General features: G+C 33.4%; 1 protein-coding gene across 2 annotated transcripts in view; it reads left to right on the top strand.

Annotated features, from left to right (window-relative positions):
- LOC145293280 (mitochondrial thiamine pyrophosphate carrier-like) overlaps nt 1-19,276 on the top strand; it is a 145,160-nt gene that overhangs the window by 68,647 nt on the left and 57,237 nt on the right. For both annotated transcript variants that reach the window (XM_080139881.1, XM_080139882.1), the window contains exons 2-3: nt 5,874-6,027; nt 17,339-17,494. In XM_080139881.1, coding sequence (XP_079996007.1) covers nt 5,899-6,027; nt 17,339-17,494 — 285 coding nt within the window. In that variant the 5' untranslated portion in view covers nt 5,874-5,898. The remainder of the gene's footprint in view (nt 1-5,873; nt 6,028-17,338; nt 17,495-19,276) is intronic.

The raw sequence follows: 19,276 nt of genomic DNA, 5'->3' as shown, positions 1-19,276 counted from the left end.
GCTAGAAGATTACTCACACCTGAGAGTATCCTGTATCTCTTCAAAGCCACTATTCACGATGCATGGAGTATTCGTGCCACATCTGGGCTGGTGCATCTACCACTCGTCTCTCCCTCTTAGACAGGATTGAAAAACAAGTTGCCAACCTGATAGGTCCTGCACTAGCAACCTAACTCTAACCCTTGTCTCATCGCTGAAATGTGGCACCTTTGTGTTTGTTTTGCAAGTATTTTAATGGAATGTGTTCTGATGAATGAAAATCTTTTGTACCTCTACGATATAGAAACTCCCGAAAAACCCAACAACCAGCAAAATTTATTAGAAGTGCACACCTGTGGAACTCTCTTCTGTTCGCCTGTTTCCCACCAGACTACAACTTGAATGTCTTCAAGTGCAACGTAAACAAATTCCTGATAAACCGCCCCCCTAAGTAAGACACTTTATCAAATCTCTAATACTAATTTCCACTGTTTACTATGCTAAAATCACAATGACTAATGTATATCTATTAACCCTTATCCTTGAGTGGCCTCTGGGCCTTGATAAGTGGTGACACCCATGTAAAAAAAAAAAAAAAAAAAAAAAAATCCCACTCCCACACTGTACAGATTCCTCAATGTTGGAAACCCTTCTACTCAGCTTGTTACATCGAATTGCTAGACTTTGGGATTCCTTACTGAGTCTTTGCTTTCCTGACTGTATTGACATGCAGAAGTACGTACAGGCCAAGTACGTCCAAGGATGGAGTACTGCTGCCACATCTGGGTAGGAGTTGCTAAAAACAGCCTATCCTGCTTTGACAGAGTACAAAATAGACTTCATGGCTTAGTGGGGGATGCCTTTTTCTGTTCCCTGCAACCTCTCTCCCACAGAAGAGATGTTGCGAGCCTGTCTTTGTTTTATCGTTATTTCCATGGCAAGTGCTCGTCCCCCCTCGCCAGTCTTTCATGAAAAACACCCGCCCAGCTGAAACCACTGTCAATAATTTTCCCCATTCTTTATCTGTGCCTATATCAAAATGTAGATTCGATGAACAAAGCTTCTTTCTTAGAAGTACACACCTGTGGAACTCTCTTCTGTTTGCCTGTTTCCCATGTAACTACAACTTGGATGTTTTCAAGTCCAACATAAACAAATTCCTGATAAACCGCCCCCTTAAGACACTTTATCAATTACTAATGATTACTATGATATTATCCCATTGATTACTGTACACGCAATAACCCTTATCCCCGAATAGCTTCCGGGCCTTGATAAGTGGTGACTACCATGTAAAAAAGAAAAAAAAAAAAAGAAAGTTCAAGTGTAATGTAAACAGACATCTTGCTGCCCAACTCCCTACATATCCCTGTAAATTTGGTCTCCAATAGTAGCCTCTTACATTAAAGTGGCACAGTGCCTTGTTTGGGGTGAAAATAACAATAAAAAAATGTTCATGGACTGAGCAGGGTTAAAAATTGAAAAACAGATATTTCAGTATATCGTAAAAAATGTCAATTCCTTGACTTTGATATTATTGTGCATGTTATTGGCCAAGAATGCTGTTCTCTGTCAATGTCTCAATCTGAAGTCTCTGCTGTCTGTCTTGTTATAGTGATATTTTTAATGCTTCAAGCATGTAGACCATTGCCCCAAAAGTAATTAATTTGTGGCAAGATCCTTCTTAACTGTTTGGCTTGGTGGCACAAGTGTATCGATGGGAAGTTTAGATTTAGGGAAAACGGCTGAGTTTTCATGCTCATAAGTAGTTGGTCTTCAATCTTGGAATTGTGACTTAACCATTTCTTGTGACCTTGCCCAAATCTGTCATAGTTCAAGGTGTGGTGCAGACCAGAGAATAAGCTGGTGCAATCTAACAGTTTTACTTATTTTAGATGTAAAAAAATTGGATATTTTTATATATTTTCCAATGTTACCCCCCCTCCCCAATGACTACTGTGCAATTTTTTGACAAAAGAAAGACAAATTTTATATGTGAATAGGATGTTTTTTAGAATTGTATATAATTTTAAAATTTCACCATTTACAGGGTTATTCAAAAATCAAGAGACTTTATTCAAAAATATAAAGACTTTATTCAAAAATCAAGAGACTTTATTCAAAAATATAAAGACTTTATTCAAAAATCAAGAGACTTTATTCAAAAATATAAAGACTTTATTCAAAAATCAAAAGACTTTATTCAAAAATATAAAGACTTTATTCAAAAATCAAAAGACTTTATTCAAAAATATAAAGACTTTATTCAAAAAATCAAAAGACTTTATTCAAAAATATAAAGACTTTATTAAAAAATCAAGAGACTTTATTCAAAAATATAAAGACTTTTTCAGATATAAAAAAAAAATTATTTTTAAATTTTACCCTTAATGGTAGAATCAAATCAAGGTATGGAAAACAATATGAACTCGGATGGTTCTGCCAACAAGAAACCCAGAGTAATGATGAATGAATCTCTTTTTGAGTTAATAAAAAGGCTTGTTGGGCAAAATGTACCTGCAACTGAAATCATGCAGATGACAGGACAGAGCAAGTCTACTGTGTATAAAGCAGTTTCAAAGATAAGAGAAAATCCAGATTCCTCTTATTCTGAGAATTATGGAAAATCAGGGCGACCTACAACACAGCATCCTGACTTGGTAAACAAGGTTAAAAATATTATTAATGAAGACCAGTCGTTAACTCAAAAAGGGATGCAAACAAAATTTGAAGAAAAATTTGGATTTACCCTGAATCAAACCTCCGTTTGCAGACTTTTGAAGGAAGCGGGGCTAACAAGAAAAAGGCTGAAGAGGAAGGCAGCTGTCGTTAACACGAATAATCACCGTGAAAAAATGAGAGAATACGCCAGGGCTTTTGTGGGATATCGAAACCGCAAAGTTTTGTTTCTGGATGAAACAGGCTTTAATTTGCACACATCCAAAAATTATGGATATTCGCAAATTGGTGTAAGCCCAGTTACTTATGTGCCCCCTTCTAAAGGACAAAACCTATCAGCCTGCTGTATTATTTCATAGTTCAGCTTATCCTATTACAAACTGATTGATGGATCGTTTAATGGGGAGAGCTTTCTTGAGTTTCTCGCCAGGGCTGTTAATGAGGGTGTTTTAAGGAGAAATGTAGTCTTAGTAATGGATAACGCCCCAATCCACAAGACAATTGTTGTTAAAAGAGTTTTTAGAATCTCACCAGATTGAAATTGTATATATTCCCCCCTACAGCCCCAACCTTAACCCTATAGAAATTTTTTTTAGTATGGTTAAGTCTAGATACTCGGCCATAAGACCTCATGCTGTTACTAGGGAAGAATTAAAAATTAATGTTGGTAATGTTTTGGAAAACTTAAATGGGGAGGATGTGCAAATTTTTGAAAATCTCATAAGAAAAATGTGGGACCTAATCTACCAAGTAATAACAGGTGTTGAATAAATGAAATTATAAAGTCTCTTGGTTTTTGAATAAAGTCTTTATATTTTTGAATAAAGTCTTTATATTTTTGAATAAAGTCTCTTGGTTTTTGAATAAAGTCTCTTGGTTTTTGAATAAAGTCTTTATATTTTTGAATAAAGTCTCTTGGTTTTTGAATAAAGTCTCTTGATTTTTGAATAACCCTGTAATTTAATTGTTGTAAATATTTATTTTTGAATTCTTCCCATGTCACTCGTTCTGTCATATGCTATTTGGTCATTATCTGTTTATAATATAGTAAAGTGAATCCCCTACATCAAAATCTAAAAGATTTAATTTAATTTTTTTATTTTTTCATATATTTCTAAGGTTGATGTAATCATGAAAAAAAAATAGTATCTCATTTCTCATTTTTCATTGACAAATACATGAAACATTACTTTTGTTTTATCATAAATTACATACAAAATTTTAAAAAATCCAATTAATTTCATTTGTGAATTAAATTATATTTAAAAAATTTTAATTTGGAAGTTATTTGATATCTTTGTTTGAATGATTTTTTTGGTCTCCCGACAAAAGGAGGGTGGACCTGTAAATTCACCCTTGTCTGTTCGTCTGTCTACACTTTTCTCAATAACTATGCCTTTAAATTTTTTGAAATTTTGTACAAATGTTAAACATGATATGAATAAAAAAAAGTAACAGAACAGATTTTCCAGGAAAACTCCAGTTGTCCCTCTAGGGGTGCCTTTCGGGTTTAAATGGCTAAAATTGACACTTTTGTGCTTATTAAAAAAAATTGATGCCTTGAATTTTTATAAAAATTTTTGAAAAGTTGTAACTAACTCATTATATATATATATATATATATATATATATATATATATATATAATTTTGTTTGTCTATACTCCACGATAACTCTTGAGTGTGCCCTACGGGCTCTTTTAGGGCTAATAAAAACACTCCATTTTTGGGACTATTTTACCATAATTTGTCCAAAAGTTTCTGTGTATGTCTATTTAGCAGTTTCACATGGTGCTGAACTCAAATTTAAATATGTTAAGGCCTTGGGGACTTTTGGGGCTAAATAGGAAGGAGGAGCAAATGATGGACTTGGTCATGTTTTTTTTTGCATGGTGCAGAACTCAAATTTACATATGTTAAGGCCTAAAACTGCACCGTTTGTTCATTTTCACCAGGATTTGACGTCCCCTAGTGAACTTTTGGGGCTAAATGAGGGGTGGGTAATTGCTGATTTAACCATTTTTTTTATGCCTTGTTCGCTGTGCACTCACGGGGGATCATGCATGCTTCACTTATTATTATAAATGAATCCTCATTTTTTAAGGTGAAAAACCATGCTAGGATAATGGTTAATGGAATAATATTCGGTGGATGGATAAAGAATATTATGAAAAGACTAAAATGATGAATGAAATGAAATAAGTTTCATTACTTAGGTCTCATACTATCAAAAAAAGCTCAAACTCCTGTCCCATTACCGCTATGTTGCATCTTTGTACCTGTTTTGTAAATACTTTAATCAAACATGCTCTATGAGCTCATAACACTGTTGCTCTCTCGACGTACATACACCTAACCGAGAAGCAAAATCCCACCCCTTCACTGTTGAGGTCCCTAGATGCTGAAAAGCCTTTTACTCTAATAGTTTCTTCCCTTGGACTGCTAAATTGGGATTTCCTCCCTGTTTCCTGCTTTCTCTAACTGTACTAACATACAGAATTTTCAATGTAATGTGAATAAATATTTCACTGCTCAACTCCCTTCATAGTCCCCTGTAGAGATGGTCCCAAATAGTATCCTCTTACATCCAGATAGTAATAGGTCTTGTTTGGAGTGAATAGGAGTTTAAAAAAAAAAAATTGTTGATATTTGATTTGATGACGACTATGTTGCAGTTTGAAGGGAGGCAGTTTCGTAGTAATGTGTTCTACAAATTAGAAGCTTTTGTGAAGAAGCTCTGTTCATGAAAATCTTGCCTGATGCTAGGATTATATACAGAACCACAGCGAAAAAAAACAAAAACAACTCCAAAAATATGAAACCATCTACAGAGCCAGTAACTTTTCTCCTCTCTTTTCCAAGATGGCGACCAGCATGCCTGATGAAGATCAAAGGCTAAACTGACCGAAACGTTGCACTAATAATACTTTAGGTGAGAACAATAGTTTGATCAAAACAACTAATAGCCCTCATCTCAAGAATTAAGAATTGTAAAGAAAGAAGATTTTTTTTTTTTTGTGATTAGAAGAGAAGTTCTTGCTGTGAATGTTTTAGAAGAATAGCTGAGATTGGAGCTCAGTTTAATACGTTCCATGGAAAGAATGTGTAGAAAGAGTTTCACTGTTATGAAATTTAATAGAATCAGCTTTGCAACAATTGAACTTGATTTTGTTTTATTAATTTTATGGTTCTATTTTTATTCTTTTTTCTTTATCAGGTTGTTCTTCATCCGCAGCCTTTAAATGGTTGGATTTGATCCACAGGACAAGCGACAATTAACATATAAAGACTATGTGGTTGCTGGCGCCATTTCTGGAACGATGTCTAGGGCCCTCTTGCAACCCTTGGACGTTATCAAAATCAGATTACAGGTAAGGATTGCAATCATTTCATTGGTTTATGTAGAAGATATGCCCTATTTACACCCCCCCCACACACACATATATAAATGACAGAAAAGAGAGTTCCCTCTAACCCGAGACGCCTTTCGCCATCCTTATCAGGTGTACAATGGCATTTTGATTTTAAAAAAAAAGGAAGGGGAAGAAGTTAAAAATAAGATGAAAATGAGAAGGACTGTTCTGGAACTCGCGGCAGTTATTCCTCAGAATCTTGCTTTCAGGTACCTACAGTACCGTCTAGCAGTCAACTTTTAGAAAGCGTGCGTTGGCAGACAGATAAACTCAAATTAACATAACGAAAACAACTATTACGTTGAAAACGCTTTATTAATTAGGTAAAAAAATCTGAAACAAAAACAAAACATAGTTAAAAGGAGAAAACATAATTAAACAAAAGGAAATAATACATGAAAATAATTATGTTTTGGACAGGCTTCCAAATTAACAGATTCTGGGATATCTTATCTTTTTCAATCAACTGTTAGGTGAAAGTCCGTAACAGTAAGAAAAGTGTCTTTTCTTTTTCTTTTTTTTTATTATTATTAAATCGTTAGGTGAAAGTATGGAGTGGTTAGAAAATGTCTTTTCTCCATTAAATTGTTAGGTGAAAGTCCGTAACAGTTAGAAAAGTGTCTTTTTCTTTTTTTTTTATTATTATTAAATCGTTAGGTGAAAGTATGGAGCGGTTATGTCTCCTTTTTACAAAGGTTGTTATTCTAGTGCGGTGCATAAACTACCCAAGCGCCCATGAAATAAAAATAATAGAAGTCTGAGAAAAGGTATAAGTTCTGTGCGCGCAAAGGTAAAGAATAATTAGAATTTCTACAAATTAAATATAGAAGTCACACACTAGATTAAATAAACAGGGTTTCGAGTTCTTCATAGAAGGGATAGCCAGGTAAAGGAATAATAGGATGTACTAAACGTACCTCATGGCTTAAACGGGGAAAGCCCAGTTCATGGAGTCGAGTAAAGTCAGTCCGTGTAGTTTTGAATTCCGCGGTGAAAAGGAGGAAAGGAGGGGCAGAATCGCAGAACGATAGTAGCGCGAGATCGCGTGGGGACATGGAGTTCTCGAAAGATAGCGATATGACATTTTTTTCCTTTTCTTTTGTTTTTTTTTTCATTTGGAATGCCTAAACGGCTAATCTTTCCATTAAAGAAAGATCAGGAAGGGAAGAAATAAGAAAGAAAACTATATATGAAAAAAACTCGCACAGAGATGAATGAGAACGAGGCCCGAGGCATCGGTGCTCTTAAAGCGTGTGTCCCTTGTTAAAAAAGGGCCCGGTCTGAAGACAGAACAAGGACATATTTACAATTACCATAAAATAAATATGTACAAGAAGGAAGGAAAGAAAAAAAGAAGGGAATTATATATTAAAAAAAAGAAAATGTATAGATGTATAAATATTTTTAACCTTTATATATTTAATTTTAATTAAATATGAATGTAAATATACAAAATACTAATCATAGTGGGGGTGATAAGTAGTTAAATGGATTAATCCTAATCTTATAAATACAAGACTGGTAAATTAAAAAATGTATTCATTTTGAATTTGGAAACTGATGAATCACAAAGGTAAGAAATTCATTTTTATAGCATGAAAAGTTTAGATAATGCAATTAAGAATAGGAAATTAGATCAAATATTTGTAACATGTCTCCTTCCTAAGATTAAGGGAGGTGGTGTTTGATCAACACTGATGGGGAGCCATGATGTAATATGCTGTTTTGTTTTTAAATCCCCGAAACAGTGTTTCATGGTAAGCAATTGATGATCCCTTAAAAAATAAATTATTAGTGCTATAGTAAATTCGAGAGCAAGTTGATGCAGTGATTAAATGACTTACTGACTGGATGGTTTTCTAATGAATGATAATATATATATATATATATGAACAAATGATTAATAAAACATGTTAAAAGACATCTTGAAAAAGAGTTAAAAGCATAATTAATTTTAAAAAAGGAAGCACAAGATAAGTGGATAGTCCTTAATCCATGGAGTTACGAAGAAATACTCTCCTTCTCATCAGAGGGCAGGAATTAGCAAAATGCAGGATCGGATTTTGCATATAAAAGTATTTAATTAAACTACAAGTAAGTCACAGATCTTACTTGGTAAAATAAAAAAAAAGGTGAGGTAAGGGGAATAGGACGTAAAAGAAAAATGATAGAAAGATTTCACATGAATGGATAGTCCGATGAAGGGTAAAAAATCCAAGAATGGTAAAATTGGCCCTGTACTAACGTTTGAATCAATATTAACTTGGTAGTTTTAGGTGTAAATGAACACCATTTAGTATATAAACCTGTGAAGGTTGGTTTTCTGTATGTAGAAGTAAAAAAAAATGCCTCTGGACCTTTTGACCAAAACATTGAGGAACGGGAGAAAATTAATCTTTTTAACCTTCATAGTGAAAGACAGAGTGTGATGTAAGGAATTGAGATGTTCAAAGAATTCTAAAGCAACGTCGTGAAAAGAGAAAGCTGCAAAAGTATTGTCAACATAATGGAAATCTAAAGCAGGTTAGGGTTATGTAGTAACATGAAAAGTTTTAATTCATAAAATCCAACAAAAATATCCGCGAGGATAGGGTCTAAGTGGCTACCAATGGAAACTCCATCAATTTTTTTGTACATCATATTGTCAAAACTAAACTCAACAGACTTTGTGCAGAGAGAAAGGAGTTTAGTAAAATATTTTTCTGGTAATGATGGAGAAACAAGTTCACTACGATTAAGTGCATTGTAACAAGTAGCAATGGTTTCATCAATAGGCACGTTAGTAAATAGCAGTGGCGGCTCGTGCCTAAGATTAGTGGGGGTGCTGTTTTAAAGAAAATACCTATTGTTTTAATATTGTGTAAAAATAAAACAAACATAAAAAATATAATTTATATGTATGCACACGTATAAAAATACAATAACTTAAAGGAATCCTAAATAGATGTAAATGTTTTAAATATTTTACTTATTACATTCATTTGAAAGTAAACTTCATTCTCCTTGTTTTAATTTGTGAGAAAAGATTGATAATTTTCTCCTTAACTTCTGAATGACTGCTGAAGAACTTTTTTATCAATTGAAAGCACTGCAAGTTCATTTAGTCTTTTGCAACCCATGGTGTTCCTTAGAAAAGTTTTTATTCTTTTCAGAGTTGAAAAACAACATTCTATCTCTTATGTAGTCATGGGAATTGTCAAGATAATTTTTGAGTTTTGTGATTTCACTAAGAACATCGTTTAAATTGTTTTCCAAAATAAATTTCAGGAGATCAATTACTTTGCAATATTCATGGATATCTGACCTACTATAAAATATTTCTAGCTTAGTTTCAAACTTTTCTTTGTCTATCATGGGATATGCTTCAGTTTTCAAGGATATCTCTTCTGTAGGTAGTTTTTTCTTAAAACTAGCAAAGCTTATCTTGTAAAACAATTTAGCAAGTATTAAATGTTTAGTTGAAGAATATCTGTCCGTTATATTAACAGATATATAGTCACACAGTTCTTTAGCTTCGCCCTTGAGTGTTTGTGAAGGATTTTCACAGTATTTTGTGTTTCTTATCTCTAAAATAGCAGTTTTGAAATTTGTTATGTATTCATTGACTTTATATATGCTAATTTCCCAAGAAATAATTTCAACATGAGACATAATTTTATGAAATAGCTCAAACCAAAATATGAAATTTTCATCGTTCAAATATTTCAGAATTCCTGTCGCTTCTGCAACGGTCTCATCTACATATGATGTTGACTGAATTTCAGTGACAGTTTTTTTTATGCTTGAACATTTTCATGAACTCTATTTATGTATGTTAAAGTTTCACCTTGTGGCGGATACACATAGAATGCTTACATCTAGATGCTTCTTGAAAAATGGACAGATGCTGTGGTGATCTAGAAAAGAAAGTCGGAATAGCCAAAATGTTAGAGATAAATATTCTAGCATTTCGTGTAATGCTTGCTGCATTCCTCATTATTAAATTAAGTTGATGCGCATAACAGTGAGTGAAATGCGCATTACTATAATCTGCTTTTATTTTCGCCTGAGCACCAGCTTTTTTGCCTTTCATGACATTTGCATCATCAAATGTCTGAGCTATCAGTTTTTGGCGATTCCCTTGAAGGATTATATCTAATTGTTGTAGAATACATTTTGATATCCCATCAGCGGTTTGGTTTTCTGGAATAAAGAATCTCCAAATGCGTTCAAGTATTTTTTCATCCAAGACGTACCGTAAAACAATGATCATTTGTGTATGTTCAGACATATCTGTTGTATCATCAGCCATGACAGCTACAAAGGAAGCTTTGCTAATTTCTGCACTTATTTCATCACGGTAAAAAGACAGTCAAGTATGTCATTCTGAATAGTCTTGGAAACACCTTTGAAGACATTACTGGTTTCTAAGTGATTCTTTAAATCTGGATCTAATAAGATGCAAAATTTAAAAATCCTCTAAATACGCTTGGATTTACTGAATCATCTTTTTCATCATGTCTTCGTAAGGGAGTTTCAAAGTTCCCACAAAAGAAAATACAATCTATTATTTTAGATAAAATTTCACGGTTCTTCTTAACATTCGTGTTATGATGATTGATTGAAAGTCTGCAGGCCTCACTAAGTTTTTCTTTAATATTTATGATCCCCAAAATTGATAGGGAAACTACATTGTCAACGTGCTTCTCATGCTTTTCAGTTCTATCTTTCATTTTGCTAATAGTTCTGAAACTATCTTTTGTCCATGTTACATCACCCCCTAACAACAAACAAGGAAAGCAGAACAATGCCTTTTTTAGTTCACAGCCGCAAAGCCAACTTTTCCGTTGGTACCATTAAAGCTACGAATATACACTTTGTTGTTGCTAATGCCTGGCTGAGATATTTGAATATCAGGCGTTGAACGGCTTCTTTTCTTAATTTCAACTTTATCATGGAGAGACAGCTGTGAAAACTCAATCTGTTGAAGTTCATTTACCGTCGCAGAAGTTATTTCTTGGGGATGCAAGAAGACCATGGTTAAATTTTTTTTATATCAATTGTATTGAGAAAGGTAAGTACTAGCTAGTCTATTAGTAGAATATCAATTAGGGTAGAAGGAATACAATGTTTACGTGATCCTCTTGCGATTCGACTGAACCAGAAGTTCTGAGTTGAATCATACTTTTATAACCTTTAGGTCACAGATTTTTATTAACAAAAAAAGTTTTACTATTTAACAACGGTTTTATTTATAAAAAGCTTGTTGTTAATTAAAAATAGGCGTATAACAAAATAAGCTTGTCATTAAAATTGCTTTTTTTAATGCAAATATTTTTAACTTTGCCATTATAAGTCGTCGAAAAAGGGGTAATACGCAAAAACATTTTAATTAAAAAACACTATTTTAAATTGTGTACACTTTACAGAGTAATAAAAAAATATACAAATATATTTCTTTTAAACTTTACAGATTAAATAAAATTTTATGGGCTTTTTCCGCAGGCAAACAGACGAAAAACATTTTTAAATACATTTTATTTACAATTTTTTAATAATTTATTTTTTCATAAAAACAAAATCTTTGAAATTTACTTGCCTGCAAACGATGGTATAGTTAGGAGTTTACCATTCAAAAATGGTTTTATTCGATAACAGTTTTATTTAAAATTTAAAAATGTGTGTTTATAACAAAAATTGTAAATAAAATATAGAATAAAAAAGTTTGCATGTTTGTACTATGAGCAAACAAACAAAAATTTAAAGATACATAATTTTATTTACAAATCTTTTTACAACTTTTTATATAAAAATAAAAACAAACTTTGCTATTTACTAAGCTTATTATAAAAACGGTTTTACATACTCATCTTGTTATTGCACGTTTTAATTAAAAAAATTTTGTTCAAAGTGTAAAACTTCTTGCTTTGTCCTCGTGGGAGGTAAATAAATGCTAAAGCTTATATATATATATATATATATATATATATATATATATATATATATATATATATATAACAAATATATATATTATATTTATTTTGTTTTAAATTTATTATTATGTTATGCTTCACCCTTAAGTGTTGAGCTTCATGTATCCTGATAAGTCCATATATATTTTCTTTAAACCCATTTGCTTATATATATATATATATATATATATATATATATATATATATATATATATATATATATATGATGATAATGTTAAAAGTCCACGTATGCTTCTAGGATAGTAATTTAAAGGTTATGAGGGTTTTTTGAAGCATGAAAAACGATGTTACTTTTTGTATTTAATATTTTTATTGTTAATTTTTTATATTTCAAGCGGACCTCCGCTCTTGGTCACAAAAAAGTATCGAAATGAAAAAGAAAAAAGTTTTTTTTGTTCTTTTTCATTTCAGTTTCAATGTTTGCAAATCCGCATGATTTGCTTATAGTAGTGAAGACTTCATGTAGAACCCCTATCTACACTTTTTAGTTTTTACAGTCGGTGAAAAGGCTGTCACAAAACAGAGCACACGGTGGACCTCGGGTGTTTACATCAATTTTCCTAGATGCATGTCTTAACAAAGACTGAGGATGCATCTCTCCCAGGGGATTAAACGTATCCCCAGATACAAACTAGAAATTTCTACATCCTGACCTATATATATATATATATATATATTACTTGTTTATTGTTATATAAACATGGTCACATCCTGCTGCTACAAATAGCCACTTGTTTCAACCAAACAACAGATATCATCAGGCAGCGACTTGACTATTCAAAAGTTCAATGAATGATTATTCATTAAACTTTTGAATAGTCAAGTCGCTGCCTGATGATATCTGTTGTTTGATTGAAACAAGTGGCTATTTGTAGCAGTAGGATGTGACCATGTTTATATAACAATAAACAAGTATTATCTGCTCTTTTTATTGAGCACTATCTAACAACCTCGTTGAATTCATTAGTCCATTACTTTTGAATAAAAAACCCGAGTATATATATATATATATATATATATATATATATATATATATAAGATCTATCGTTGATTTATTCATTTTTTTTTTTTTTTTTTTTTTTTAGCGATTCTGTGGTATTTAATTGTTACACTCGCCTGAACATTGAGAGAATTACCTGCCCTTTATTTTTTATTTACGTCACCCCTTTTATTTGGGAAGTATTTTCTTTTTGTTATTTTTAACATTATCATCATATATATATATATATATATATATATATATATATATATATATATATATATATAAGCAAATGGGTTTAAAGAATTTATATAGGGACTTATCAGGATACATGAAGCTCAACACTTAAGGGTGGAGCATAACATAATAATAAATTTAAAACAAAATAAATGAATTTATTTGCTAGTTCAATAAAAAAAAAACTTAAAAATGCCATATGTTAAAGGCTTCTATAACCCCTCTTTCTCTATGATGTTTTTCCTTATTCACATAGAAAATAAATTCATATATACCAACATTTTATTTTGACTTGAATTAATTATTATATATGTATATCTCATTAAAGTCTGAAACCAGACGGAAGTAAAACTTTGACAGATAAATAGCCAGCTTACCTTGAATTTGTAAGGGTTAGCAGTGTTAAAAATACTGGAGATATAAAGTTAGCTCAATAGTAGAAGAAATGAATCCACCAGAGTTATATATGAATGATATTTTTAATACGGTTTAAATTCCATGGAGTATTAATTAAATTCAAAAAATCGCAGACTCAGCACTTGCATAAACCTACTTTCCACTAGAAAATCTAAAGAGGATTTAACTACGAGATGCCTTCAATAAGTTTCTAGATTTTTTTGTATGAGTCTTTTATTGATAGTACACACCTGAAACTCTAGTGCTCTTCAAAATAATCTCCTCTGGCTCCAATGCACTTGTTATACAGTTTCAACAACTGGATAACCCCGTGGAAGTCCTCTTGTATGAGTGTGTCAATGACCATCATCACGGCCCCTTTCATCTCCTCAATTGTCTCATAACGACAGCTTCTAACGTTTTCTTTGAACTTAGGAAATAACCATAAGTCACAGAGTGCAAGTGATACACCCCCCCCCTGCTGTCATGAAAACTTTCTTTCTGATCTTCTCTGAGCACCTTTGGAACAAACTTTGTGCAAATCTTACGCATCTTCAGTTCCTTGCAAATAAATGTGTGTACAGTTCCCACACTGACATCAAACTGTGTATAAACACATGTCATCAAACTTTATAGACACACAAGTCTTTATCCATGAAATTCTTTATTTGGCCAATCAACTCTGGTGTTCTGATTTCGTTATTCCTTCTACACCGCCCATCATCCCTCACAGACTCCCTGCCTTCCTTGAATCTCTTATGCCACTCCAAAACCGATGCTTAATTTATGCAAGATGGTCAAAAAGCAGTCTGAAGCATTCCATACGTTTCTGTAGCATTTTCTGCAAGTTTAAAACAGAATTTTATTGCATATCGTTCTTCTAAAGTGTCTTCATGCTCAGATTGCATTTTTCAAATTCACCAGCTGTGACAATTAGGCTTTAATAGGGTCCTTAATTAATCAAGCTCTAGTCCATCACCTTACAGCTGCAAAACTCCTGACCGACAATCAATATGGATTTAGGCAAGCCCGTTCCACAGCAGATATCCTAACTGTAATCTCTGAACGTATATACCATTCACTGGACAAAACAAAGAAGGGTAGAGTGGTAGCCCTCGATATATCTAAGGCTTTTGACAGGGTATGGTACGATGGTCTTCTAAGGAAAATTAGATCATATGGTATCACTGGAAGAATACATACTGTAATTAAATCCTTCTTAAGTAAAAAAAAAATGCAGCTTGTCCTCGACGGTCGTATATTTAAACAATATGATATAAATGCGGGAGTACCTCAGAGGTCTGTCCTCGGACTTTTCTTATTCTTGATATTCATAAATGACCTCCCTGATAAAATTATTTCTGAGATAGGTATATTTGCTGATGACACCACTCTCTATTACAGGCATGAGGGGGGAAAAAAATGAACACATATCTAAGGAAATGGTAGAAACACTAGAGAATGACCTCCAATCTGTAGTGGAATGGGGGAAAAAATGGATGGTCATATTCAATGCTGCCAAGACTAAACTCGTTTCCTTTAATAATTATAAGAAACCTTCACTATCATCAATAGCAATGGCCAAGAACACATTACCCGAAAGTACTTCTTTTAAACTCCTCGGTCTAGCGTTTACAGCGAACATGAACTGGAATAGATACATTGAGAGCATTGCCAAGGCTGCTGCGAAGATGGTAGGCTCTTTCTACCGTGCTAGAAAGCTACTTACGCCTGAAAGTATCCTGTCCCTTTATAAGGCCACCATTCGCCCATGTATGGAGTATTGTTGTCACATTTGGGCTCGTGCATCTGCTACTTGTCTCTCATTTCTTGACAGGGTTTAAAAAAGAGTCGCCAACCTGATAGGTCCTGAACTGTCATCTAAGCTTCAGCCTCTGTCTCATCGACGAAATATTGCATCCCTCTGCTTGTTCTACAAGTATTTTAATGGTGAATGCTCTGTCGAACTACAAGCATTGTACCCTCTCAACGTGAATACCCCCGACAAACCCAACAAGCAGCTAAATCCCACCCCTTCACAGTAGATATCCATAAGTGTAAGAAAGCATTCTACTACAACAGTTTCTTGCCCAGAACTGCTAGACTTTGGAATTCCCTTCCAGGATTCTGCTTTCCCAACTGTACTGACATGCAGAAGTTCAAGTGTAATGTGAACAGACATCTTGCTGCCCATCTCCCTTCATAATATGGCCCTGTCGGTGGGGCATTAGAATACGCCTACTGCCCCCCTGCAGAGGGTAAAAGTCCTTCAATGGGGGTCCTGGATATGACCTAAAACTATATCCAGTGGTGAGGCCCCAGCTTGTGGGCTTTGGGGAGTGTGGCGCCACCCTTTAATTACCATTGCTCCCAGGTCCACTCTGACCCAGAGTGGTAGTATCTGTTAGGGTTCCAACTATGGGTTAAATAGAAACCGACTTGAAAACAACAAATATATTCTATTAAAAAAATTTTTCTTCAAAATCTTTGGATTCAGCATTAAATAACCCGAAAAGGGTTGATATGCCGTAAAACAAAAGCAAGCAACCAACCAACCCTTCATAATACCTCTGCATCTTATGTCCCCGATAGTAGCCCCTACTTCAAAGTGGCAATGTGCCTTGTTTGGGGTGAAAATTGAATAAAAAAAGATAAAAAAAATGTTAAATATAACAACAGAGCTTATATAAAAGAATAACAGTATAAAAGAATAACAGTATAAAAGAATAACAGTATAGTTACATTTGAGATCCAAATATTTATTTTTCATGCAAAACGGTTCCTCCAACATATTATTTATATATATTTCATATATATAAATAACAAAAATTTATATTCCAAATTTCAAGATGTTGACCATCTTACAATTTATTCTTTTAAGTACGTTGACATATACAATTCTTGACAACATCTATTTTGTAGCACAAAATCATTCATTTAATTATTATATCAATCAATGAATCTATTCTGCCCTTAACTCCTAAAAAAAAATAGCAAATATCAATTCATTAAAAGAAAATAAAATGCATATAGACATGATTATAAAATCTGAAAATTGGGAGAGAAGTTGCAATTAATTATTTGATTAAAAATTTTTTTTTTACACGGTGGTCACCATTTATCATGGCCCGGAAGCCACTCAGGGATAAGGGTTATTGCAAGTACAGTACGTTAGTGTGGAGATTTAATGAAGTGATTACTTAAGAGGGTGGTTCATTAGGAATTTGTTAACATTGGACTTGAAGACATCCAAGTTGTAGTCAGGTGGGAAGCAGGCAGACGGAACAATAATAAAGTTTTTATGCTACAGTTTACACTTGGATTTCAGATTCTTATTTTGTCTTCGTGGAAAAAACAGTGTTTCAGGAATTAATTTGATTAACTAGCTAACTGATTAATTTTAATTTGTTTATTCTATTGAAAATGTCTTTTATTCTTATCAAAAAATTTTTCGTACATAATTTTTATTTTTTCAAATTGATGCATCCATTTTTTTCTCATGTTTATCCTCTGATGAAAAGAGCACATCTTTTGAAAGTCCATGGATTAAGGATTTTTCATTATGATTCCTTGTTTGAAGTTGATGGATTGATATATATTATAATTAATTAACTTTTATTTTCATCATCTATTTTTTTTTTTCTATTTATGTACATTTTTCTTTTTATTTGTATATTTTATTTAGTTGCAAGTGGAACCAGTGTCAAGGAAGTCTGCAACTTCCAAATACTTTGGCTTCACCCATGTTGTGTCTTCCATGTTACGAGAAGAAGGTGTTGCTTCCCTTTGGAAAGGACACATACCCGCTCAATTCCTTACTGTGATCTACGGCTTGGTACAGGTATGGAAATGAAAAAATTTTTTACATAAAGGATGCAGGAGTCCATCCTGGGCCCAACTCTTTTCCTGATCTACATTAATGATCTTCCAATTCACATCCTTACATCATTTGTAGATATTTATGCTGATGACACTACCATCTATGGTAGCATGTCTAAGTAAATAAACGACCAAGTTCTCTCCGATTCTCTCTCCTCTGATCTTGAGCACGTGGTACAATGGGGAAAGGAGTGGTTGGTTACTTTTAATGCATCTAAAACCAAGCTTCTCTCTTTACATCATCAACATTCTGATCCCCATCTGGCATCAGTTGAAATGAATGGCTCTCGTCTTGAGGAGGCCTCAAGTTTTGACAAGCTTCTAGGCTTGACCTTTACTCCTGATCTTAAATGGAACAGGTACATCAAATCTGTTGCCAAGGCCGCTGGAAAAATGGTGAGATCCTTCTATTGATCCAGTAGATATCTCACTGCTGATGCAATTCTCTATCTATATAAGAGCCAGGTACGTCCAAGGATGGAATACTGTTGCCACATCTTGGCAGGAGCTGCTAGAAAGGACTTGTCCTGCCTTGATAGAGTTCAAAATAGACTTTGTAGCCTCGTAGGAGATATCCTTTTCTCTTCCCTGCAACCTCTATCTCACAGAAGAGATATTCCGAGTTTGTCTCTGCTGTATCGTTATTTTCATGGAAAGTGTTCGACTGAGCTTCAGTTTATGGTCCCCTCACGCTAAATTTTCACAAGAAACCCTCGTCTAGCTAAAAACACTATCAATAATTCCCCCCACTTGTTATCTGTGCCTAAACCTAAACGTAGATTCCATGAACAAAGCTTCTTTCTTAGAATTGCACGTCTGTGAAATTGTTTTCCTGCTTTCCAGCTGACTACAATATGGTTGTCTTCAAGTCTAATGTAAACAAGTTCTTGATGAGCTGTCCCACTTGTTAACAAACTTACCGAATTTCCATTACTAGCGATTACTATGTTGTCTAATTTCTACTGTACACTCTTTAACCCTTATCCTCGAGTGGCCTCTTGACCCTGATAAGTGGTGATGCCTATGTAAAAAAGAAAAAAAAAGGTGCTTTTGAAGATACAAGGAAGTTATAAAGATTTGCTGTAACCTCCCTCATGTTATCTCCTAAAATGTTGGGATTTCATTTTTTGTTAATTTTTGAAGACAACTGATTAAGAACCAAAATGTTTACATTATAATTAAACAAAAACTTGTTCAACTTTTAGGTGTGGATTCAGTTTACCATATAAGCTTAATGTGAAATGATCCATCTCACCTGTTCACTGTAGAAGTCCCCAGTGTTTCTTCCCATAAACTGCTAGACTTTGGAATTACTTTGTGGTCTTCTGTTTCCTTGAGTGCACTAACATCCAGAAATTTAAATGTGATGTGAACAGATGTCTCAATGCTCAACTCCCTACATAAGTGTCCCTGTAGGCATGGTTCCAAATAGCAACCCCCTACGTTCAAGTGGCAATATGTCATGATTGGTTTGAATAAGAGTTAAAAAAAAAGAAAAAAGATTTTCCTAAGGACTGATTAATAGTCCTCAAAAATTGTTCTTTATATTTTGGGGAAAAAAGTATTTTGATCTCTGTATTAATTAAACATGAAAAATATGTCATGATTGGTTTGAATAAGAGTATTTTGATCTCTGTATTAATTAAACATGAAAAATATGTCATGATTGGTTTGAATAAGAGTATTTTGATCTCTGTATTAATTAAACATGAAAAATATGTCATGATTGGTTTGAATAAGAGTA

This window comes from Euprymna scolopes, chromosome 14 (genome assembly GCF_053919585.1).
Source record: "Euprymna scolopes isolate OS-2025 chromosome 14, ASM5391958v1, whole genome shotgun sequence".
NCBI lineage: Eukaryota > Metazoa > Mollusca > Cephalopoda > Sepiida > Sepiolidae > Euprymna > Euprymna scolopes.
This window is presented reverse-complemented; position numbering and strand designations above follow the sequence as displayed.